Here is a 27,013-nt window from a genome sequence, read left to right on the forward strand (position 1 = left end):
GGCATTTTGGCCCCGTTTGTAAAACGAAAATGAGAGTGGAAGAAATGAAGGAAAATGACTTGGATGAAAGCGTAGAGACATTGTTCCTGGGCACAGTGAATTGTACAACATCCAACACATTCTGGCAGAAATCGGTTGCAGTGAATGGTCAGCAGATGACGTTCAAGTTGGACACGGCGCTGCAGTGACAGCTATCCCGGCACATCTGTATTCACAAAAGCGACATGGAAAGCTGCTACTGAAAACCAAAAGACTGTGTGGCCCAAGTAACTCTCCCATAGAGGTGAAGGGACATGTTGCTGCGGATATTAGTCACGGTGGAATTGTAGTGAAGCAGCAAGTGTATGTTGTGCCAGGGTTAGTGACTCCTTTGCTTGGCTTACCAGCGATACAAGACGTCTGCCTGCTCAGCCCTGTGCAAGCTATCACAGCAGCTGAGGTAAGCTACAAAGAACAATATCCCAGAGTTTTCACAGGCTTAGGTAAGCTAGAGGGAGAATACAAAATTAAATTAAAAGAAAATGCCACTCCCTTTGCCCTCGCTGTGCCACGCCGTGTGCCATTGCTCTTAAGAGGAAAAGTTCAAGAAGAGTTAAAAAGGATGGAGGAAATGGGCGTTATTTCTCCCATAGAGGAAGCTACAGAGTGGTGCTCAGGAATGGTCGTAGTACCAAAACCTAATGGAAAAATTAAAATATGTATCGACCTAACCCGCCTGAACGAAAATGTGTGCAGGGAGCGACATATTCTTCCAGCTGTTGATGAGACGCTAGCTAAGCTAGCTGGAGCTAGGATTTTTTCCCAACTGGATGCCACTGCCGGTTTTTGGCAGGTGCCTTTGCACAAAGATTCAGCCCCACTCACCACCTTCATCACACCATTTGGCCGTTATTGTTTTAATCGGCTTCCCTTTGGAATATCATCCGCGCCAGAACACTTTCAGAAGCGTTTAACGCAGATGCTTGACGGCCTAGAAGGAACTTTGTGTCATGCAGATGACATCCTGGTGTTCGGTGCCACGCCCAAAGAGCATGATGACAGGGTGCATCAAGTGTTGCAAAGACTGCAGCAGCGAGGCCTAACTCTGAATGACAAATGTCAGTTCGCAGTGAAGCAGGTCAAATTTCTCAGACACGTTGTCAGTTCAGAGGGCATACAAGCAGATCCTGAGAAGATTAGGGAAATTAGAGAGATGCCACCACCCAAAGATGTGGCTGACGTAAAACACTTCATGGGGATGGTCAACTATGTGGGGAAATTCTCTCCTAACATCGCAGAGCTCACTGGGCCAATCAGAGAACTCCTGAAAGCAGAAAACATGTGGATGTGGGGAGCAGCGCAGCAGTGTGCCTTTGAAAAGGTGAAAAACGAGCTCAGCTCATCTACTGTCCTTGCCCAGTACAGTCCAGAGAAACCGACCAGGGTGTCAGCAAACGCATCGTCTTACGGATTAGGAGGGGTCTTATCTCAGCTTCAAGAACCTGGAGACTGGAGGCCAGTGGCTTTCATATCTTGCAGCATGACTGAAACAGAGTGCAGATATGCCCAAATTGAAAAGGAGGCCCTTGCTGTCACCTGGGCTTGCGAAAGATTTCACACCTACCTCCTGGGCCTACACTTTGTGATGCAAACCGACCACAAACCGTTAATCAGTCTTCCCAGCTCAAGACTGCTGGATGACGTCCCGCCTCGTATAATGCGCTTCAGATTGAGACTTCTACGTTTTTCCTACTCAATCGTACATGTACCAGGGAAAAATCTTATTGCAGCTGATGCTCTATCAAGAGCTCCACTCCAGCGTACTACAACAGAGGAAGACCTTGTGCTTCAGAACGACATCACAGCTCAAATCAATGAGGTCATTCAGCAACTCCCGGCCTCACCTGAGAAGTTGCTACAAATAAGAAGAGCACAAGAAGAAGATCCAGTGTGTAAGCAGCTGTCCTCCCTGATCCACACAGGATGGGAAAGAAGCAGTTCTGCGCCACAGTTAAAGCCTTTCTGGCAATACAGAAACGACGACCTGTTGATGGTGGATGGCCTGTTGATGAAAGGAAAGAGAAGACTGATTCCAGCAAGCATGCAACAGGACATCTTGGACAAAATTCACCAGGGAATGGTGAAATGCATGGCCAGGGCCCATGAAGCAGTGTGGTGGACTGGGCTGACAAAACAGATCAGAGAGAAGGTATGTCAGTGTGAAATTTGTGCTAAAAAGAGTCAAAATGCCACAGAACCTCTGATGACCACACCCTTGCCATCACGCCCATGGGAACGGCTAGCAGCTGACTTATTTGAGTGGAAGAAGGGTCAGTATTTAGTAGTCATTGATTACTATTCAAGACACATTGAGGTTGCCAATTAAACAAGCACTTCAGCAACAGCTATGATTGTGAAAATAAAAGTCATCTTTAGCCGCCACCGGGTGCCGGATACACTCGTCACAGACAAGGGAACGAAGTTTGCTGCTGCAGAGTTCGCAGATTTTGCTAAAGATTACAACTTTCAACATGTTACCAGTAGCCCCTGTTACCCGCAAAGCAATGGGGAAGCTGAACGTGCAGTAAAGACTGTGAAATCCTTGTTGCAGAAGAGTGAGGACCCTCACAAAGCGCTTATGGTGTACAGAGCAACTCCTCTTGCCCAGGGAGTATCATCGACACAGCTGCTGATGGGGCGCAACATCCAAACACCCCTTCCGGTGTGTCCACGCACTCTCAAACCAGCATGGTCAGACTTGAGAGCTTTTGAGTTGAAAGACCAGGAGCTTAAAAGACAACAGGCTGAAGGATACAACAGACGACATAGAGCATGGGAGACACCACCACTCCAGCCAGGTCAGAGAGTTTGGATACGGAATGTTCCACACACAGGAGTCGTCTCTGGATCAGCAGGGACACCACGTTCATACGTGATCCAAACCTCAACAGGCAGTCTCCGAAGAAACCGTTCTCATTTGAGAGCAGTGCCTTCACCGTCTGGAAGCCAGCCAGACTCTGGACTACACACCAGAGTTGGCAGGGCAGTCAAGCCTGTTAAAAGACTGAATTTGTAGTTTAGTGTTGTGAGTATACACGAAGCAGAATAACTTCCATACCACAACAGAGAGGATCAGGTGGTCTACCCTACCTCTCAGTTAGGTTATGTACTTGTCTTGATAGGTTCATAGGTTAAAAAAAAAGAAAAGGAAAATTAGATGTGAAATGTGTGTCTAGATATGAGATGTGAAATGTGTGTTTAGATATGAGATGTGAAATGTGTGTCTAGATATGAGATGTGAAATGTGTGTCTAGATATGAGATGTGAAATGTGTGTCTAGATATGAGATGTGAAATGTGTGTCCAGATATGAGATGTGATATGTGTGTCTAGATATGAGATGTGAAATGTGTGTCTAGATATGAGATGTGAAATGTGTGTCTAGATATGAGATGTGAAATGTGTGTCTAGATATGAGATGTGAAGTTCATTTAACCAGTCTACATATGCTCACGTTTACAGAGAGGTTTAAGGTGCCAGCTGTTCCCCTGCCTTGTTGGTAAAATCAGCATTAGGCTTTATTAACATGTGATTTAATTGTTCTGTAAAGATCCTGAAAGTATCAGTGTAAAAGGGGGAGATGTAGTGAGCAGGTTTTGATATGTAATGAGCGCGCATGCGCGAGTGTTGGGACTTGAAGACATGCCTAGTAAAAGGTCAACGTTATGCCTTGGTCTCCGGTCCATTCATGACTAATATCAGTACTATAAAGTACAAGACAACGTGCACCCCCAAACAAACTCTGGGGACCATCCTTGATGAGTCCCGCTGGCAGCCAGAAGACACCAGGGTCTTTCTTGTGGCATTCCATCCAGCCCAGCAGCACCGTCAGGGACTCCTGCTCAGCAAAGTTTGTTCCCCTAATTTGTGAATAGTTGTACATTTTAAGACTGTCGCTTAATTATTAATTATAATAAAAGAAAAAACTCAGTCCTTTGTTGCCCGTGAAATGTTTGTTAACCCTTTTATAAATGGTTGTACTTTAGTTGCAAATAGTAAAAAGAATAGATAACACATATAACAAAGTAACAATATTTTAATTTATAAAACATCTAACGTTTTGCACAATAAACTTATTCATAACAATTAATACCCACACAAAGAACAACAACCAATCAACGCCTGTCTCTCATTCTGGCTCCAGTAAACAGTTGCTGGTTGTCTTCACGGAGTGGGATGAACTGCACAGTTTGTTCCTTTCTGCCTTAAACAAGCTGACATGTAAAGCATGTTGTGTGTTATGTCACCAGACATAAGGCTTCTTATGGACTACATTCATCATAATTAAAACGTTTAACTACACTTAACGGTTTTACAGTCTGGAAATAAGGCAGGACTCACAACTTAACCTGACATTAGTTCATCTTGGTGCATTGATGTAGATAATATGAAGTATCAATAGTCTATAAAATGTCCCGATCATCTTAGATATGAGTCCAGCTTGTAAAGTGGAACATGGGAAAGTGAAGCGTTATAAGGCTTTAGTTCAAAGCTGAAACTGAGGCCTCACATCGAGCCGTCGGCTAGCATGCTAGGTGGCTACATGGAAGCAATACTAACCTCACGTATCTTAACAGACATTTTGAGCTTTTAAGCTCCCCTGAAGTTTAACATATCTGCCGTTAGATGTTCAAATGAGTAGAAACCCAGTACTTACATTTATAAGGGAAATCTTGCTCGGTGCTTTGAACAGACATTCGTCCGCCGCCCATTATTTATTTATCTTTATTTGTTGTTGGTGAGGAGAAGGGGCGGAGCAGCGGCGCGCAAAACATCTTGGGATATGGAAGTCCGCGAAGGATAGTAGCGGTGCATACATAAGACATATAAAGAGTAGACGCCGCATTGGCTGTTGGGGCGCGAGAAATACGGCCGCCATCTTGGACCGGTCATCCTACGAGTTGCCTAGCAGCAGAATACACGACACGACTGAGAAAGATGGCAGAACACTGTTCAGCATATTCCTGCTCCAATCGACGGACCATGGAAAACAGGGCCCGGGGGATTACTTTTCACAAGTAAGATTGAACATACGGTGGCACCACATTGCAAAACTCACCTCTCTTGACCTGCAGAGAGGGAGCACGAGAAAGAAACTCTGCAGAACAGGTCTCTTTCAAGGGTTTTAGGGGTTTCATGTCAAACTTTAATTAGCAACTTTTATTCTTTCCCCGACATTGTTATGCTACATTGTTTATATATTTATCTCTCTTTAAAATATATATGTATATCTGTATTTATGTTTTATTATTACATCATACTATTGGATATAATTACGATATTATTACAGTATTATACCAATTTATTATACACACACACACACACACACACTGTATACTTCCTACCCTCACATGTAAATATTTTGTGTTGTTGTCAGTGTTTACGTTTGTCCATTGTGTGTAATGCACTGGTCACCTATGTAAGCAACGTTGTACATGTGTAAATATGGTTTGGGGCGGGGATTTATATATATTTTTCATTTTCTCTGATATATAACATATATTGTTGTTATATATACTGTAGATATATAATGTGTTCATATATTGTTTATATATTTATATAGCCTAATCATATATTGTTTCTTCAACTTATTAAAATAGCTGACTTTACTGCCACTATCTGCTTCTGCCTCTCTATCATATTTTACCTTGTGTGTGTGTGTGTGTGTGTATATATATATATATAGTGAGCGTTTTGCTAAATACCGTATTGTTCCGAATATAAGACGACCCTGATTATAAGACGACCCCCCCCCCGTTTTTCAAGAATCATTTTTGGAAAAATACTTTTTGAAGAGCAAATATTGGTTTTATAAAGAAAAACATTATATTTGAAAATAATGATAATAAAAACACATTGAATAAAACAAGGTAGTCTGTTTAACAGCTTTTAAATAAAATTATGTTTTCAATATATTTCAGATGAAATTGTCACATTTAAATAAAAAAATGTAAATACATTTGTAAATGAATGACTTATGGTATTTAAATAGCATACAAATGAAAATAAACTGTAGTCTATTGAGACTATCCATCTCATATTGAAAAAATAACCATTTCAACATTTCAATACCTGCATTAACCATCGAAGTGGTCTAATTTTAGAACGGTCTTGAAACAAATCTGACTGAGTGAGAATGTATATTGACATTCAAAAGTCTAGAACTCGAATGTAAGACGACCCCCCCTTTTTCATACGTATTTCCAGGGTAAAAACCCCGTCTTATATTCAGAACAATACGGTAGCTACCTATCATACATCACATATATCATATATCAGAATATTCTATTACTGTTAAGCCAACTATAAACATTAAAATACGTCAAACCATGTGTCCTGTATCAGCTACATGTATGACGTTTTCATCAACAAAAGAGGCGTGGAAATCAGTTTGGTATTCAGCGAGTTATGATTGATTAACTGCGCTGACAGTTCATTGCGCCTGCCAAACACATTACACTGAGTGGAGCGGGTGACCGGTCCAAGATGGCGGCCCCACGGCTCGTCAGCGTCAATAGGCAGCAGCGGTCGATGCGGCGTCTACTCTTTATATGTCTATGACATCAGAATCTGTAGAGCATTAGTGAGAATACGAGCAGGAGGCAATGAGATCCAGCAGGGGGCAGTACTGACAAGCTGGGAGAAAACCTTCAGGTGAAAGCGACACACACTGGACTGCCACCAAAACAACCAACGAGGAAGAAGCGTCACTTCCTGCTTCAGCTGGTTGGAACCAGAACACGCCCTGTTAAAAAATACCAACGATAAGAAAAGTGGTGAAGAGTGAAGAGACTGAAATACAACCAAACAAGTCTGGCCCACTTCAAGTACTGATGACACCCACTAATGTGTACAGTGTACTGTACATGTGTACTGATATGTATAGTGTACTGTCTATATGTATAGTGTACTGTCTATATGTACTAATATGTACAGTGTACTGTCTATAAGTACTGATATGTATAGTGTACTGTCTGTATATGTATAGTGTATAGTCTATATGTACTGATATAGTGTAGTGATATAGAGTGTACTGTTTATATGTGTTTGTATTATAATGTAGTGATGTAGTATACTGCGTATATGTAGTGGTATTATAGTGTACTGTGTATATGTAGTGATATTATAGTGTAGTGTGTATATGTAGTGGTATTATAGTGTACTGTGTATATGTAGTGTTATTATAGTGTACTGTGTATATGTAGTGATATTATAGTGTAGTGTGTATATGTAGTGGTATTATAGTGTAGTGGTATTATAGTGTAGTGTGTACATGTGGACTGATGTGAACCAGTGTAAACCTGGTCTGGACTGATCTAGTGTTACTGACCTCTGGCCTTCCTCTTGTAGTAGATCAGACCTGCCAAAGACAAAATCAAACCCAGAAGCAGACCTGACGCTCCGCTGGCGATCTTGTTTCTGTCTGATTGTGACATGGAGGGATCTGGAGAGACAGACACATGTCTCTATCTATAGACACATCTGCATGTTGACCTGTCTCTCTATGTCTTCATCACCTATCCATGGACAGACACACATAGATACTCACTCCAGTCCACTTTCTTAGGAGAGGGGAAACTGGCGTGTTCCACCATGCAGGTGATCTTCTCTCCAGACCTGGGATGAAATAAGTGAAGAAGAAGAAAACACAGGAAATAAACAACATATCAACAATACATAAGACGTGATGTGATTGGATGAGGTAAGTCTGTACTTTCCTGTCTGTCTGCACAGAAACTAGTCGAGTCTGATACTAAACATCAGCCCAGTTTAAAACACGGTATTAATACACAATAAATACTCTGTCGTCCATCTGGGATCTCACCTGTAAAGAGCCACGCATCCCACCTTAAACATACAGCTGGTGTCTACAGAGCAGACGCTGAGGAGACACGTTCCACCTTAAACATACAGCTGGGGTCTACAGAGCAGACGCTGATGAGACACGTTCCACCTTAAACATACAGCTGGGGTCTACAGAGCAGACGCTGAGGAGACACGTTCCACCTTAAACATACAGCTGGTGTCTACAGAGCAGACACTGAGGAGACACGTTCCACCTTAAATCATCACTTTGTGCTTTGTTTTCCAGTCATTGTGTGTGTGTGTGTGTGTGTGTGTGTGTGTGTGTGCGTGAGTGTGTAGTGTTAAAGTATTGTGTATGTATTTGGACCGGTCCATTTGGTACTGAGTCTAAGTGTTCTGACCTGGGCGTGTACTCCAGGTGGGAGTGGATCTGGTAGTACCAATCACCATTTGCCAGCTCATCGGTGGAAGTGACGTCAGAGGTCACCGGCTGTCCGTCTCTCAGCCAGGTGACACTGATGTATTTGGGGAAGAAGTTGTAGACACTGCACATCAGCATGGCCGGATGTCGGCCACTAGGGGGCGTCACTGAAGTCAGTCTCACACTGGGCTCAGCTGATAAAGAATTATTTTGTTATCATCATCATCATCATCATCATCATCATCATCATCATCATCATCATCATCATCAGGACTTGAAATTAACTTTTTGAATCAATGTCAAATGTGTAGAGTTGCTAATCCCGAGAGTATATAATGTTTGGGGCCACATGGTGGCGCAGTGGTTAGCGCGGTCGCCTCACAGCAGAAAGGTCGTGGGTTGGAATCCCGGGTTAGTCCAACCTTGGCGGTTGTACTGATGTGTCGTAGGTTAGTTTACATTATTACGACAGCGGCCCCCAGAGGAGTTACCATAAACTGATTTACGGCAGTGCCTAGCAGAGCTGGAATAAAGCATGTTAAACGGCTCTTCTGCGGTGAGTCGCCTCAGTCCAGCCCTCCGCATTGAGGACTAGACTCTGTTATAGCCGGACCTCAAACAGGACTCATGAAAACCCGGCACGTTACTGTAACATGAGACTAATCCTAGATCTGCTGGATTATGCAGATGCAGTAAATCCTGAAGCACTTATTTTGTTCCTAGACTTCTATGAGGCCTTTGACGCGATTGAACTCACGGTTCTGTTACAGTCCGTCGAGGCGTTGGGCTTTGGGAATAACTTTGTTGGCATTGTCAGTATGTTTTACAAAGATATGAATAGTTCTGTTATGATGAACTTTAACAGCTGTAAAAGAGTCCAGATGAACAGAGGGCTCCGCCAAGGCTGCCCTGTTCCTCCTCCCTTATTTATTTGAGGGGCTGAATTCTTATCAGTTAATATCGTGAATGATGGACGTTTGGAAGGAATGTCGGGTTTTGGTGGAGAGTTAAAAATCTCACAACTGGCAGACGACACCACTTTGTTTTGAAGGACAAGAAGCACGTGAGGAACTCTGTTACCTCAGGTAACCAGTGTTCCAGGGCCTCGGACCTGCGACTAAATGTGTGCACATGTGGAATGTTGTCTGTGCGTGATTGTAGCGATTGTGTAGTTGGAAACATCCGGTAAAAGAGTCCGTTAAGTATTTGGGAATATATACAACTACACATCTTACAGCTAGACAACATCTCCATTTCTCCAACAGATTAAAAAGACCAAGTCTGTCTTCAGGATTGGTCTTGGAAGGGGTTTATCTATTTTAGGAGGAGTTCTCCTCTCCAAAGCAGAGGGCCTGTCTCGCTTTGTGGGTCCATCTGTGTCTCTATTGGTTTATGGTTCTACCGCCACAGAAGCAAATAGAACTTTCTTAAATGTCATTTGGAAGAATAAACCACACCAGCTTAAAACATGTGTCCTGTTCAGCAGTGAAGCAGAAGGAGGTCTGGAAGTTCTAGATTCCGTTGATTCTGGTAACACAACACACAAACACGCTCACACTTGTTGTGTGACGGTGAAATGTCCCATAAGTGTGCGACTGGTGTGGAGTCTCGTGACTCTGTCCCTCCTTTAACATGAGACACGTGACCTGGTGCTGTCTTCATCCAGAAGATGTGCTCTTCAACATCTGATTAATTGTGTTACTGTAGATGCAACATGTGTACTCACAAACAGGAGTTGTGTAAATCATTACCTAAGATCCCTGCTTGTCTCCAAGAAGTGAGTCTTTCCTTAAACCTCTCAACCTTGAAACAACAACACAAGTAACGAGCTGCTGACCTACTACCACACTTGTGTCCTGACAGCCGTCTGTTACTTTACATGTGTACACGTGTACTCCCCTTCTGTTTTGTTGTGTGTCTGTTCTTTGTTTGTATTATGTTGTTACCATTTATTAGGGGTCCAAGCCCCAGGGGATGGGGACCCCTATTGTTTCTGCTCAGTTTTTTATTTTTATTTTAATTTTTTATTTTATCCGTTGGTAAAAGTGGTACTGCAGCCTACACCGTAACAGATTCTACAAAACCCTTTGGAGGCCTGGTACAGAACTTCGCACTTACCCCAGATGCAAAACATGACACATGTCAACCAGTTGGTGGCGCAATTTCGAAGGTCAACGCGTTTTGGCGTGTAACTCCCAAACCGTACATCGGACATGCAAACCTTTACATGCACCGATTCACTGAGCATAGCTGAGTCACGTGGTATAGGCCACGCCCATTTCTGCTGTAATATCATTTCGCAAATTTGCGAAAATAGCCAAAACTAATTGTTCGAACTCCTCCTAGGCCGTGCGATCGATTTACACGAAACGTGGCACACATCATCTACAGTCACTCAAGGCAAAAAGTTATCGAAAGAATTTTGATCCGTTGCTCGGTTTTGATTTGACAGATCAATGAACCTTGACTGAAAAACGGTGATTTTCCATGACGGTGCCATAACTCATCAATGCATTGACATATCAACTTGAAATTTTAGATGTACGTCACGTATTGTCAAAAGATCCTAACTCATGAAGTACGTTTCAATTGTCCAGTAGAGGGCGCTATAAATTGGATAAGATTATATCTCATAATTGACAACATGGATTTGGATGACATTTGGGGTGCACAATCTAGGATCATACATGCAATTTGGTCATGATTTTAAAAGTGGGCGTGGTTTATGAAAAAAAATTAAATTTCACCTGCGAATCTTCAAAAATGCCCCAAAATGTCCCCCAAATCCCCTGCACATCCTACAGAGCTGAGATGTTGTGAGCAGATCCAGTAAGTGATGCCAACACTTTGCTGCACTGCAACATAGGGTCAATTCAGAAGTCCGTCACTCTATATTTTTCAAAATATGAAAAATCATAAAGCATAAATATTTCTGCACCGATTCATTCAATTGCTACCAACATCGCCACAGACATTCTGGAGAATGAACATATCAAGGGGGCCAAACGTCATTCTAATCGGTCAAAACATGCATCCACAGCAATGTACAATATATGCCTGTACAGTGTACAATATACCTAATATTTTTTATTTTCAAACATATTTGATCAAACTATTCCAAAATATTTGACAGGGCACGTGACACTACCAGCATGACGTGTGAATGTGTTCAGATGTTTATCAGCGACGGTTTTTGTGTTATAAGCGTTTAAAGTATAAGGGACAACATGCAGCTCTTTAGCAGCAGCTGTGCTATTGGTTCAAGGTGGCGGATCTTGTTCACAGCAACTCCGATTAACACGAAACTTGGTCCACCAATAAGTCATGACGCCCTGAGGTTCTGTGCATTATTTACTGTTAATTGGCCACTAGGTGGCGCTATGCTGCAAAATCATGAAATGCGCTAACATTATATATCCAAACTACTTGTAGCCTGTCAATGTGATCAAACTGAAGCTTTGCAGCTAGCAGCTATGTACTCTTGTGAGCACCCTTCAGTAAAGGACATTTTATAATGCAAACCATTATCACCCCAAGTCCACTCTACTGCCCTTTGACACGGCTACACAACGCACTACAGGAGTATAACTACACATTTCTTTCAGAATCAGCAAACAAGTCACAGAATGACCCATAGCAGCTGTAAGATAAGCCTCTGCTTCCACATCTCTGGCTCAGACACCGCCATTAGCTGCGTCTGTTAAGAACTAATCTCAGTTTCCTGATGACGCCTTCACGCATTCACTGCATAGATGCTGAACTCAGATGCAGCATACTCATGCTTCATTATCTCCTCCTACTCCCACTTCAGCAGGTTTAATTAAAACACAAATAAGTTCCCTGAAGCTCAGAACAAGGTTTCCAGCAGGCTGCATTTCTCCCACTTTACTGAATAACTCACTGCAAGGCTGCCAAGAAACCCTCTGAAGTTAGTGGAAGACAACCTCTTCGCTCCTGTCAGCCCCACACTTGCCTCGTCCATGGGAGGGAACACTAGAATTGTACTTCTCCTAAAACATATACTACACGCTCTTCCACTGTTAGTACTCAGTACTTAACACTCAACATTGTTGACAAGTATGTACAGCCTAATACTACTCATTTCCCCACCTCATCCCTACATGTCATTATATTCTTTTAGACACATGTGTTGTTTTTCTTCCAGCCCCAACCCACACGATGTTAATAACCTGTTCCGGGTTCATCAATAATCCTTTGTTGACCTCATAGATGATCAATAGTTGTGCGCTGAGTTCACAACCATCCTCATACACCATCTTGACGGACAGCTTTACGACCACCGTCGCTCTTTAAGACTGAGACTTGCATCCGTCTAATAAGCAAACAGCTCAACTAGCGAGGCTCCTACAGACAGCCAGACCCGACTTACATACATGGGGGCTTGGAGCCCGTTAATACCTGCTGGCAGCGCTGCTTTATGTCGGGGACTGTCTCACACCCTGATTGGGTTCTTCTGACGTAGTTGTGTAATGATACTGAACCTGATGTGTGTCCGTAATACTACACACCTGTTTTATGTACCATGTTCTATTGTTCAATAACACACACACACACACACACGCACAAAAGCACACGCACGCACGCACACACGCACACGCGCGCGCGCACTTATACACACAAACACACACACACAGATACAAACATAAAACACACACACACGCACACACGGTGACAAACACACACTCACACACAAACAGACACGCGCGCACACCGAAAGACAACTCAGAAACGCGCGCACACACTTACAAACGTGCGCGCGCACACACGCGCTCACACAACTCACAGACGCGCGCGAACACACAGAAACACACACATACATCCACTACTAATAGTAGTAGTAACAGTAGTAGTAGTCATAATGATAGTATTAGTAACAGTAGTAGTAATAGCCATAATAACAGTACTACTAATAGTAGTAGTAACAGTAGTAGTAATAGTCATCATAGCAGAGCAGCTCACCTGTCTTATCCAGTGCAGCTTGGTAATCTATCTCTATACCAGGTTTGCAGTATCTCTCTTTCTGAGCTCTCCCTTCTGCCAGAAATGCAGGATCGTTGTTCGCGCGCTCTGCGTTACGGATACCAAACTCATCATATCCAACATGCTTCCCCACAGTGCTGTTAAACCTCATAAATTCTATCTTATTGAAATAATAAGAGCGTATGAACTCTATGTCAGGAAGCTCAGAGGAGGTGAACACACATGTGGACGTGTAATACCACAAAAACGCATCTGGAAGAGAAAGAGAAACAGGTTCAAGTTACTTAGTTGAATTGTTTTAAAGACAATAATTAAAACCTCTTTTCTAACAACACAGCAGAGTCCATCCGACAGAGACTGATTTACATATTTTATCTCACCTGCTCCATAGAAACCCACGACCAGGAGGGAGCAACACACAACAAGGCAGCATGAAGCCATGTGTCTGTCTTGCTGATGAACACAATAAACTGTCCTCCTTTACAGACTGACTGGTGTGGACTGCCCCCTGGACATAAACCAGTCCACCACCCAATCACCTCACTGGGCTGGCTAGCTCTCCCAACATCAGCCAATAGAAAACACAGAGGCCTGTCACGTCATCTGGTACCAGGTAGAGGGTAGAGCCTAATGCTGGAAAGGGACAGAAACTCACAGGTTCGAGCCTGTTCGGGGACTGAGAAGCTTTGTCCGGTGACAGAATGACAAGAGGACATGTGTGGTTAGTATAGCGCCCCCTAGCTGCAGGACACTCAACATGTACACAATACACACTCACCATGTACACAATACACACTCAACATGTACACAATACACACTCACCATGTACACAATACACACTCAACATGTACAAGAACACAAACACACACACACACACACACACACACATATATATATATATATATATATATATACACTACCGTTCAAAAGTTTGGGATCACCCAAACAATTTTGTGTTTTCCATGAAAAGTCACACTTATTCACCACCATATGTTGTGAAATGAATAGAAAATAGAGTCAAGACATTGACAAGGTTAGAAATAATGATTTGTATTTGAAATAAGATTTTTTTTACATCAAACTTTGCTTTCGTCAAAGAATCCTCCATTTGCAGCAATTACAGCATTGCAGACCTTTGGCATTCTAGCTGTTAATTTGTTGAGGTAATCTGGAGAAATTGCACCCCACGCTTCCAGAAGCAGCTCCCACAAGTTGGATTGGTTGGATGGGCACTTCTTTGAGCAGATTGAGTTTCTGGAGCATCACATTTGTGGGGTCAATTAAACGCTCAAAATGGCCAGAAAAAGAGAACTTTCATCTGAAACTCGACAGTCTATTCTTGTTCTTAGAAATGAAGGCTATTCCATGCGAGAAATTGCTAAGAAATTGAAGATTTCCTACACCGGTGTGTACTACTCCCTTCAGAGGACAGCACAAACAGGCTCTAACCAGAGTAGAAAAAGAAGTGGGAGGCTGCGTTGCACAACTGAGCAAGAAGATAAGTACATTAGAGTCTCTAGTTTGAGAAACAGACGCCTCACAGGTCCCCAACTGGCATCTTCATTAAATAGTACCTGTTAGAGCCTGTTTGTGCTGTCCTCTGAAGGGAGTAGTACACACCGGTGTAGGAAATCTTCAATTTCTTAGCAATTTCTCGCATGGAATAGCCTTCATTTCTAAGAACAAGAATAGACTGTCGAGTTTCAGATGAAAGTTCTCTTTTTCTGGCCATTTTGAGCGTTTAATTGACCCCACAAATGTGATGCTCCAGAAACTCAATCTGCTCAAAGAAGTGCCCATCCAACCAATCCAACTTGTGGGAGCTGCTTCTGGAAGCGTGGGGTGCAATTTCTCCAGATTACCTCAACAAATTAACAGCTAGAATGCCAAAGGTCTGCAATGCTGTAATTGCTGCAAATGGAGGATTCTTTGACGAAAGCAAAGTTTGATGTAAAAAAAATCTTATTTCAAATACAAATCATTATTTCTAACCTTGTCAATGTCTTGACTCTATTTTCTATTCATTTCACAACATATGGTGGTGAATAAGTGTGACTTTTCATGGAAAACACGAAATTGTTTGGGTGATCCCAAACTTTTGAACGGTAGTGTATATGTGTGTGTGTGTGTGTGTGTGTGAGAGAGAGAGAGGTGTGTGTGTGTGTGTGTGTGTGTTACGGGTAATGTGAAAAACCGGGTGGTCTGCACATTAACCGGGTAGTGTGCCCCCCCCCCCGCTTGGATGGTTAATGTGGATGGAAGGAAGGTGCAACTCCTCTTGGTAGGATATTTGCATATGTAAATCAGCAGCAGCCTTCAGCCTAATGAGTCATGAAGTGAGGCCATGTGAGGAACCACAAGTTCTGCTAAATGAAAGAACAGACGTTGGCGATATCATTCTGTCTTTAGATCAACGTCCCCCCACTTGTATAACGAGGCTATTAGCATCAAAGAACACACACATGAGCCTCCTCCTCCTCCTCCTCCTCCTCCTCCTCTCTATCTGCTCCCTGATATGAAGGAGTAGCCTACACATTTGACAAGGGTGGACAGAAACGTCAGTGTCGGCCATCTCCCATCAGGCTGCTATAGCCTACTCTCACTGGAGACATGCGTCATCCAACCAATCCCAAATGGCGCCCCTCCGTGGACAGACTGGTAAATAACACTTTATGGAAGAGGGGTACTGGCGGGGGGTACCGAGACTAGATCAGCGGTCCCCAACCTTTTTTGCGCCACGGACCGGTTTAATGTCAGACAACATTGTCACGGACCGGCCTTTAAGGTGTGGCGGATAAATACACAAAATAAAATGACACGAGCGGCATAAAAACTGTGGTATTTTCTAAATATAATAATAAACGTGAATCCACCGTGTACTCGTATGCAACTTTATTAGCAGCGTCCTCGTAACATCGCGCCGACAACAGAACATGAGTAACATCCTCTCTGCCCCCTAACGCTCTCTGGTCGCCATGGTAACGTTTAAACGTGCCTTCAAAATAAGATGCAACTCAAAAACAAATATAAATTGCATGAAAATACGACTCACCGTAACTCTGAATCAGTGGGAGCCCTGAGCTGGTTTCTCTGCTCGGAGACGGTGCCATCTAGTGGTAATGGGACACAATGACACCCCAAGTGTGCCGCTCATGTCCAGTCTACTCCGTCCTTTTGTTTCGGTTGCCGTCACTGCAGAACATCCCGCTTCACACAAATAGGAGCGTGTCGGAAACGGCGACAGGGTTTCCAGCGCTGTTGTGCTGATCTCAGGGTATCTGCCGGGACTTTAACCCAGGACACCGGCAGAGTTGCCGTCTCCAACATACTTTTAAGGCCGCCGCCATGTGCGGTCTCCAGCAGCAGTTGATCTTCTTCTTGGCTAGACGTGCTGGATTCACCTGGTTCGTTGACAAATGGGTGGCGGATCCAGTCCTTGGCAGTTCGTGGGTCTTTTGTGGTTGGGAAGTAGCGCTCAAACTCTTGTAAAAGCAAAGACAGGTGATGGTGCAGCAGCTGGGAGAATGAAGGCTCGGTCTCAGTCTCTTCCAAATCCCCGCCAATGTTTGACACATGTCAAATATAACTCTGTTCACGCGCCGTCCCCACAGATCCAGCTGGGCTTTAAATGCAGCTACTTTATCTGCCAACTTGAAGACAGTTGTCATTTCCCCTGAAGGGACCGACTGAGTTCATTGAGCAGGTTGAATATGTCGCACAAGTCAGCGAGTTTTGCGCCCCATTCTGTAGTGATATAACGCCATGTATATCCACTGAAACTACACTAGGTGTTATGTACTACCCGGACTGTTATTATGGTTACACCACTACCATGTATGGTTATTTATGTCTGCCTACTGAGCCACGATTAAACCTGAGTTCTATAACCCGGTGTGGTCATTGATCCTCGACCAATACTACCCCAAGTATTACTTCCCATTCCTCGTCACTGACATGTGCTGCCAGCGGGGACTGGTTTCTGAGAGACATCTCTGCAGCGGCTCTCGTAACTCAAACACTCTGGCCAGCGACCTCCCTCGGGATAGCCATCCTAGTTCTGTGTATAAGAGAAGGTGTCTGCACTCCGCGTCCATCTCCTCACAAAGCTGCTCGAACAGGCGCGAGTCAAGGGCGCGTGCTCTGACGTGGTTAATAACTTTAACGACGTCATTCAATACGCTGTTAAGTTCCAGCGGTATTTCTCGGCTAGCCAGCATCTCCCGGTGAATGACACAATGCGTAGACTCACATTCAGGTGCAACCTCCTTAATCCGAGTAGTTACACCAGACAGCCACCAGTCCGGTCATGGCAGCAGCTCCGTCTGTGCATATGCCGACACAAAAGGACCGGTTCGGTTCTCCTGATATATAATCATCCAGCCACTTGAACAGTTCTGCGGCTGTGGTTTTGGTTGGCAACGACAGTGCACATAACATATCCTCATGCCAGTGTTGTAGTACTCGAGTCCAGGACTCGGACTTGAGTCCGACTCGAGTCCTGATTTTCATGACTCGTGACTCGACTTTGACTTGAGAACTGATGACTCGGACTTGGACTTGGACTCGCGAATTTACTGCATTCGGACTCGGAAGTTGGAGACCCGGACTCTGACTTTTTAATTGATAAAGACTGTTTTTGTTAGATTTTTTTTAAATAATATGCCCTATTAAAATATATTGATAGCTATATTAATACTGTAACATTATTCAATTCCGTGTAAGGGCAGGCACGTGTGTTCCACCTACATGCGGATTCACGTGGCGTGCATACCGTCATGTTCAGTAGCGCCAAGATGCCTAAAGAGACCCCCCGAATTGTGCGCTTTGCTTACACAGATTTTACAACAAATTCCAGCAAGATCACTGCTAGATGTTCGATATGTAAACGAACTATTGAGGAGAAGACCGGGACAACCTCAAACTTCAACAGACATCTGTCAAGGATGCACCCAGAAAAGTAAGTGATATGCAGTCCGTTGATGATATGGTTGGTGATCAGTTACCGTAGCTAGCTAGCTATCTAGCTACGGTAACATAGCCTCTGAGGTGACTCAACCACTGGTCCAAGATGTTGGGTCATGTCGTGTGGCGGGTATACCATATCACTAGAACCGTTGGGTTGGGTGGTGCGGCGGGTATACCACGTCACTAGAACCGTTGGGTTGGGTGGTGTGGCGGGTATATCATATCACTAGAACCAAGTGAGACTGTATAGGTAAGTTCATTAACGTTACTGTTAGCATGCTAATGCAGCATTGCACAGAAAAGTCACAGTACGGTTCGCTTTCGGTACGAGCGTGCCATCCATCTCACTAATGATGAGTTGGTAAGTAACACGCAGCGTCTTCGTATTATAGGGAGATTAAAACTGATTTTTCTTATTTATCATTTAGCCAATTACCAAGTAGCATACACTTAACAGAAAAAAACACACCACTCTGAACTACCGTGTTAGCATTAATCTTAACTAGCAATAACAAATCCGCACATGGCAGGTCTCCGCCATGAATATCCTCCACGTGCGGAGAAGGAAGGAGTCTAGCCTATATGCATCCACAAATAATGCTGATAAAATGTGCACAACTTTACAATGCAAATAAGAATAATTGTAGGCTATTACTCGCTAAATGGACTAATTGAAGAAAGCTAATGTGGATGCCGCCACTGGTTTTCTTGAGAGCTGGAGACGGTACGAGATTTGACGGATGTGGCATTTCCCCCCCCCCCCGATGTACCGGAAACTACCGAACCGTATGGTGATTGGTGACACCGCATAGGCTACTGTAAATATGGGGATATTTTTCTTTGCATATATGCAGCATTGGCTGTGCCAAATTCTAAAAATAGACACGCGCGACGTAGCTTTTGAACAGTACTATGAACTGGCTCTGTCTTCTAACAAAGTCACACCCTCCCTGACCCATACAGAATAAACATACAGACTCACGGAGGATAGAGAGTTAAAGCTCAGCTAGGTAGCATGTAACATACTTAAATCAATAATTAAATGACTGGGTTTTGCTAATTAATCCCTGTCCTGTTAGTCTCATAAATTATGTATCTTTTCTCATACTTTTCATTTATCCAGCTAGCTTACATTAGTTAATCTACTAATATGGTAATGTTAGTTATATAGATAACTAAATATGTAACTTAACTGGTTATGGTTCAAACAACTATGTGTATAATGTGTAACATTTGTATTGCACATTGTTATAGCTATAACGTTACACACTTTTTGCTGTGAGAAAGATTACTTGAAACAGTTTGGCATTAGCAAGCTAAAGTGTGTATCCTATCTTCCCCTAGGTTCCAAGAATACCGTGCCTCCACTGCTTCAGTGTGATGCCAGCTGCTTCAGGTTAGAAGACTATCACATCATTTTTAAATGATGGACAGCAAAGGATGTACGACCTCAAACATCCACGTCAGAAGGCTATAAGTGATGCCCTTGTAAAAGATCTAATCATTAAGTGCTGCTTGCCACTCTCCATCGTTGACAACGAGGACTTCAAGCACTTGCTGCATATCCTGGACCCTCAGTACCGGCCCATAGCAAGATCCATAATTTCCTCTGTGACCATTCCAGGAATGGTGGAAGTCAAGAAAGAACAGATAAAGAGCCAGCTGGCAGAAGCATCGAGTGTTGCTGTTACCACAGACATTTGGAGTGATCGAAATATGCGGTCATTCCTTGGAGTGACAGCACACACAGTGGCAATGGATAACAAAAAACAGGAACTCAGCCTTCAGTCATATCTTCTTTCCTGCAAAAGAGTGCATGGGAAACACTCAGGAGAGAAGATTGCAATGATGTTTGAATGCTGTGCTGAAGAATACCTGATTAAGGACAAGATCAACTTTGTCATAACTGACAATGCATCCAACATGAGAAAAGCTTTCCAGGCCAGCTTTCCCCTAGAGGATCCTTGTGATGCTGAAGCTCATGATCCCAGCACATTTGAGGAGGATGATGAAATATGGCAAGACCTGATGCCAGAAGATCAACAGACAGTCAATGAAACTTTGGCTGAGAACTGTAAGATGCAGAGACTATCATGCTTCACACATTCACTGCAGTTGGTCATAAAAGATGGTCTGAAAGACAACAGTGGGCTGTCAAGCACCCTAGCAAAGCTATCCCGTGCAGCCAACCTCCTCCACAGTGGCACCTCGTTTAAAGACTGCTTTGAAGCGTGTTTTGGTGATGCAACAATTCCAACAGCGAATGCCACACGATGAAATTCCACTCTGAAGCAGGTGAAGGCTTATGTGCATTTAGACATGCAAAAGCTGTCCAGTGTGTTGGAATCAGAGGGGCACAAAAGCCTTATCTTATCCCCGCCAGAGTATGCTCAGCTTAAAGAACTGATAGAAGTTCTTGATCCGTTCTTAGAGGCAACCAACATAACTCAGGGTGAGACTACTGTCACCGTCAGTGTGATTGTGCCCTGTGTCCTCACTCTGCGCTGTCACCTGCAGGAAATAAGAGGAAAAGCCAGATACTGTGGGCCTCTGGTGAGAGCTCTGGAGAGCTCCTTGAAAACAAGGTTTGCAGAGGTTTTCAGTGCAGTCAAGATACCAGGATGTGAGCCAGCTGAAGGAAGAGGCCCCACCAAATTTCCTTTCACCAATGCCTACTTCATAGCATCTGTGTTGGACCCAGCATTTGGCTTCCAGTGGCTAGAACATGATGTGCAGCTGGACAGTGACATCAAAGATGTGCTGAAGACTGAGATCAAAGGTGAGAAATGTTTTGATTAACGTTAGTTAAGTGATTAACTATTTGATTGTTGTGATGTTTATATCATTGAAGGTGTTACAATAAAGCACATAGACGTGTCATTTGTCATGTAGGCCTAGTCAATAACATATTTGTAATGAGTCCCCCATGCCCCCCTCTCATTTCAGAGTATATAAAGGCAGAGGGTGTCAAGCAAGCGGTATCAACAGCAGATGCAGCGGAAGCAACAGGACCAGGGGAAGGTGAACTTTCAGAGTCTCCTCCTGAGAAGCAGTTGAGAATGTTCTCCCACTACAGGAGGACTCCCTCCTCCACCGAGAAGAAGCCGTCTGGCCAGGCTCAGTTGACTGCATACCTCGACTTGATCGCCGAGCAGGACTCTGACTCAGTCCCGTGCCTCAGGTTTTGGCAGCAAAACAAATCCAAATTCCCTACCCTCTCTATCAGATTGCCACACAGGTATTCTCTATCCCTACCTCCAGTGCACCCATTGAAAGGGTATTTAGTCATGGAGGCATTTTGATGAGGCCTCACCGTGCAAGGTTGAGTAGTTCCATGCTGTCAGATCTTATGTTTTTGAAATGCAATGTGTATGCTTAAAACTAGTGCCACCAGGCTTTTGTTCCTAACTATTCCTGAGAGACAATGTCTTTTGACTAGTTTTTATGAATGTATTGTATGCTGTGGAACTTACTTCTGTATACTGTTTCCACCATTTGCTAATATCATGCTATTCACAGCTATCAATGTGTTTTGAAGCACATCCAGTGTTCAGAATGTCAAAGAAATTCAGACTGTTCTAAAAATGTGTGTGTGCGCGCATGCTTGCGCGTGCATGTGTGCGAGTGTGTGGGTGTGCATTTGTTTGGCTATCGTGTCACAAAGTAAATAAACTCCCTTTGAAATGGTGACAGCTGTGTCATTTTTGTTTAATGTACACCTTTTTTATTTGTATGTCAGATCTTTGACTGTGCCCGAGTGGATCAATGGAGCCATCTTGGAACTCGACTCAGACTCAACCTTGATGACTCGGACTCGGACTAGGGTAATAGGGACTCGACTCGGACTCAGGTAATGGGGACTCGACTCGGACTCGACTTTTCTTTGGTGACTCGGACTTGGACTCGAACACTGGGGACTCGAGACTCGACTCGGACTCGAGGTTTAGTGACTCGACTACAACACTGGTGTCTAGATATGAGATGTGAAATGTGTGTCTAGATATGGGATGTGAAATGTGTGTCTAGATATGAGATGTGAAATGTGTGTCTAGATATGGGATGTGAAGTTCATTTAACCAGTCTACATATGCTCACGTTTACAGAGAGGTTTAAGGTGCCAGCTGTTCCCCTGCCTTGTTGGTAAAATCAGCATTAGGCTTTATTAACATGTGATTTAATTGTTCTGTAAAGATCCTGAAAGTATCAGTGTAAAAGGGGGAGATGTAGTGAGCAGGTTTTGATATGTAATGAGCGCGCATGCGCGAGTGTTGGGACTTGAAGACATGCCTAGTAAAAGGTCAACGTTATGCCTTGGTCTCCGGTCCATTCATGACTAATATCAGTACTATAAAGTACAAGACAACATGCACCCCCAAACAAACTCTGGGGACCGTCCTTGATGAGTCCCGCTGGCAGCCAGAAGACACCAGGGTCTTTCTTGTGGCATTCCATCCAGCCCAGCAGCACCGTCAGGGACTCCTGCTCAGCAAATTTGTTCCCCCTAATTTGTGAATAGATGTACATTTTAAGACTGTCGCTTAATTATTAATTATAATAAAAGAAACAATTCCGTCCTTTGTTGCCCGTGAAATGTTTGTTAACCCTTTTATAAATGGTTGTACTTTAGTTGTAAATAGTAAAAAGAATAGATAACACATATAACAAAGTAACAATATTTTAATTTATAAAACATCTAACGTTTTGCACAATAAACTTATTCATAACAATTAATACCCACACAAAGAACAACAACCAATCAACGCCTGTCTCTCATTCTGGCCCCAGTAAACAGTTGCTGGTTGTCTTCAAGGAGTGGGATGAACTGCTCAGTTTGTTCCTTGCTGCCTTAAACAAGCTGACATGTAAAGCATGTTGTGTGTTATGTCACCAGACAGAAGGCTTCTTGTGGACTACATTCATCATAATTAAAACGTTTAACTACACTTAACGGTTTTACAGTCTGGAAATAAGGCAGGACTCACAACTTAACCTGACATTAGTTCATCTTGGTGCATTGATGTAGATAATATGAAGTATCAATAGTCTATAAAGTGTCCCGATCATCTTAGATATGAGACCAGCTTGTAAAGTGGAACATGGGAAAGTGAAGCGTTATAAGGCTTTAGTTCAAAGCTGAAACTGAGGCCTCACATCGAGCCGTCGGCTAGCATGCTAGGTGGCTACATGGAAGCAATACTAACCTCACGTATCTTAACAGACATTTTGAGCTTTTAAGCTCCCCTGAAGTTTAACATATCTGCCGTTAGATGTTCAAATGAGTAGAAACCCAGTACTTACATTTATAAGGGAAATCTTGCTCGGTGCTTTGAACAGACATTCGTCCGCCGCCCATTATTTATTTATCTTTATTTGTTGTTGGTGAGGAGAAGGGGCGGAGCAGCGGCGCGCAAAGCATCTTGGGATATGGAAGTCCGCGAAGGATAGTATTTTTTTTTTATTGAACAAAACATATAAACAAGAAAATATTACATCACAATAGGACTAAAAGTAGTTACAAAAATATAAATTGTTTCAAAATTAAAATTTACATATCCATAAAAAAAGAAAAGAAAAGACAAAATAAAAAAGCTCGAGATACAGGATTTAAGTTAAATTATATTCTTCACATAGTCTTCTTGTTTTGCTGGCTTTAGGATTCATACATTCTTTTAAAGATTCTAAATAGGATGAAATAAGTGCTTTGAATACACTAATGTTTGGACGCTGGTGTGCAAATTTGGTACAATGAATATGAAATTTAGCAAATATTAATAGAAGTTTGATAATATACATTGTTTTCTGAACTTATTTCCTCATTTTGTGACAGACCAAATAAAACATGTTGGATGTCCAGTTTACAAGAAGAGTCAATTTTGTTATTTATGAGATTATTTAGATCAATCCAAAAAACATGAGAGTAGGTACAATCCCAAAATAAATGACATATGGTTTCATCCACATTGCCACAAAAGGAACAGAGGGTGTCAATATGAATCTTGTATTTTACAAGAAGGTCCGCGAAGGATAGTAGCGGTGCATACATAGACATATAAAGAGTAGACGCCGCATTGGCTGTTGGGGCGCGAGAAATACGGCCGCCATCTTGGACCGGTCATCCTACGAGTTGCCTAGCAGCAGAATACACGACACGACTGAGAAAGATGGCAGAACACTGTTCAGCATATTCCTGCTCCAATCGACGGACCGTGGAAAACAGGGCTCGGGGGATTACTTTTCACAAGTAAGATTGAATATACGGTGGCACCACATTGCAAAACTCACCTCTCTTGACCTGCAGAGAGGGAGCACGAGAAAGAAACTCTGCAGAACAGGTCTCTTTCAAGGGTTTTAGGGGTTTCATGTCAAACTTTAATTAGCAACTTTTATTCTTTCCCCTACATTGTTATGCTACATTGTTTATATATTTATCTCTCTTTAAAACATATATGTATATCTGTATTTATTTTTTATTATTACATCATACTATTGGATATAATTACGATATTATTACAGGATTATACCCCTTTATTATACACATACACACACTGTATACTTCCTACCCTCACATGTAAATATTTTGTGTTGTTGTCAGTATTTACGTTTGTCCATTGTGTGTAATGTACTGGTCACCTATGTAAGCAACTTTGTACATGTGTAAATATGGTTTGGGGCGGGGATTTATATATATTTTCATTTTCTCTGATATATAACATATATTGTTGTTATATATACTGTAGATATATAATGTGTTCATATATTGTTTATATATTTATATAGCCTAATCATATATTGTTTCTTCAACTTAATAAAATAGCTGACTTTACTGCCACTGTCTGCTTCTGCCTCTCTATCATATTTTACCTTGTGTGTCTGTGTGTGTATGTATATGTAGCACACTTGATAAGAATGACACTTACAAGGGCTGGTGTTTTTGTTGTTTTACTCCATCTGTCAAATAGACATTACAGAGGACACGTTTTCAGAGCACGGCTCACTATACGAACGGCAACACTCATCTGACGACTCTACCCGAATGCCCCAGAGTGCACCGCGGGAGCCAGCACTACGTCACACAGGCTAGAAGCAATTAACCTGCAGTGCCCTCCTGTGGCGAGAACCGGCTATCACAACAACACAGCAGACAATTCTCCTCTTTACTAGTAGTGAGTGGTCAATGAAGGTAAGTATATAAAATAAAAAATAGATGGGGGGCTACTAAATCCCAAGTACCCCACACTCTCCCCTCAAAAAGATAATGGCGTCCCGACATAACAAATCTACCAGTCCACATTGCATAACTTTTCATTGAAAAGATAGGTTATTACTAAGCAGGAGTCAATCTGGATACTGTACTGTAATCAGTCATAACATATAACACACATCTCCTATTAATGGTATATGTTTGCAGTAAATAATGTGCACTTGAATCCACTGCTTCGTCCGTCTTGAGGCCGGGGAGCTCTAGTATCTGACTAAAAGCAAATAACTTTGTAATAGTAATATCCCTGGTGGTAACAGGGGTGTTCTAAAACACCAATGCTACAGTAACTCTATGTCTGGTGATCACAGGACAACTAAAATAACATAGCTATAACAATTGTAACATGTCAAAAGTTTTTTTTTTTGGTTTTTTTTGAAAAAAATTTTTTTTTTTTCATTTATTTATTTATACTAACTTGTCTGATTTGCTTATCTACCAGACACACTAGGCTGCCCTAGTCTGTGATAAGTAAACACTGGTGTAAGTTTTCTATTTCTCAAAGGATATGCTTTTTCTCTGGCAGGCTGCACAGCTTCCCCTGGAGGAGGCTGCAAGGCATCTTCTGGTGGAGGCTGCAAGGCATCTTCCGGGCTCTTGTCGTCATCGGGCTCATCCTCTTCTTCAGCTCCAGATGTCTCGCCATTCTCTGACACTGTCCCATTATCCTCTATTGTTGCAGGCTGCTCCGCAAAATCCTCTTCATCTTGACCGTCTCTTTCCTCCGGATAGAACTCCAAGGCGTCTGGGCTCAGCTGACTCTGGATCCGCTCACTGGCTCTGACTGTTGGTCGTCCCACGATGCATCTCCAGTTATCCTCATCATCTGAGTCACTGTCCTGTTCCTGGTTCCACTGCATTTGTCTGTCTGTCTTCTTTCTCTCCCGTCTAGGTTTCACAGGTAAGTCCTCTTCTCTTGGTTCCACCGGCAGGAAGTCGCATGGCAGAAGAAGGTTCCTATGCATGATTCTGGTTCGTCCTTTTCCATTCTCCGGCTTCAGCTCATACACAGGGCTGTCGGCGTGCTTCCTCTGTGTTACTACATGCACCTGGTCCTCCCAGAATGGTCTTAATTTCCCCGGTCCTCCTTTCTCGTTCAGGTTGCGGATGAGAACCCTGCATCCGGGATACAGCTCTGTCCCGTGGGCCTTTTTGTCGTATAGTGTTTTGTTTCTGGCCCCCTCCTTCCGTGCTGTCTCTGATGCTAGGCGATAGGCGTCATTCATGCGGGCCTTCCACTTCTCTGCATATTCTTGATGGGATAGTGCCTGGTCCTTTGCTCTAAGGCCAAACATCAGGTCAATGGGAAGTCTTGGATTTCTGCCGAACAACAGATAGTAAGGTGCAAATCCGGTCGCTTCATTTCGGGTGCAGTTGTATGCATGTATCACCTTTGGGAGTGACGCTTTCCAATCCGTTTTCGCAACCGCTGGCAGGTTTCTCAGCATCGCCAGAACCGTTCTGTTGAAACGCTCGACCTGACCATTTCCTTGCGGGTGATACGGTGTTGTGTGAGAACCCCTG

General features: G+C 43.1%; 1 protein-coding gene across 1 annotated transcript in view; it reads right to left on the minus strand.

Annotated features, from left to right (window-relative positions):
* Positions 1-6,757: 6,757 nt before the first annotated feature.
* The window catches only part of LOC130127217 (H-2 class II histocompatibility antigen, E-S beta chain-like), a 41,986-nt gene continuing 21,730 nt past the window's right edge, over positions 6,758-27,013 (minus strand). The window contains exons 3-6 of the mRNA XM_056296787.1: positions 8,246-8,459; positions 7,588-7,655; positions 7,369-7,482; positions 6,758-6,783 (exon numbers count right to left, since the gene is read on the minus strand). Coding sequence (XP_056152762.1) covers positions 6,758-6,783; positions 7,369-7,482; positions 7,588-7,655; positions 8,246-8,459 — 422 coding nt within the window. The remainder of the gene's footprint in view (positions 6,784-7,368; positions 7,483-7,587; positions 7,656-8,245; positions 8,460-27,013) is intronic.

The sequence above is a fragment of the Lampris incognitus genome, chromosome 17 (assembly GCF_029633865.1).
Source record: "Lampris incognitus isolate fLamInc1 chromosome 17, fLamInc1.hap2, whole genome shotgun sequence".
In the NCBI taxonomy this organism is placed as follows: Eukaryota; Metazoa; Chordata; class Actinopteri; order Lampriformes; family Lampridae; genus Lampris; species Lampris incognitus.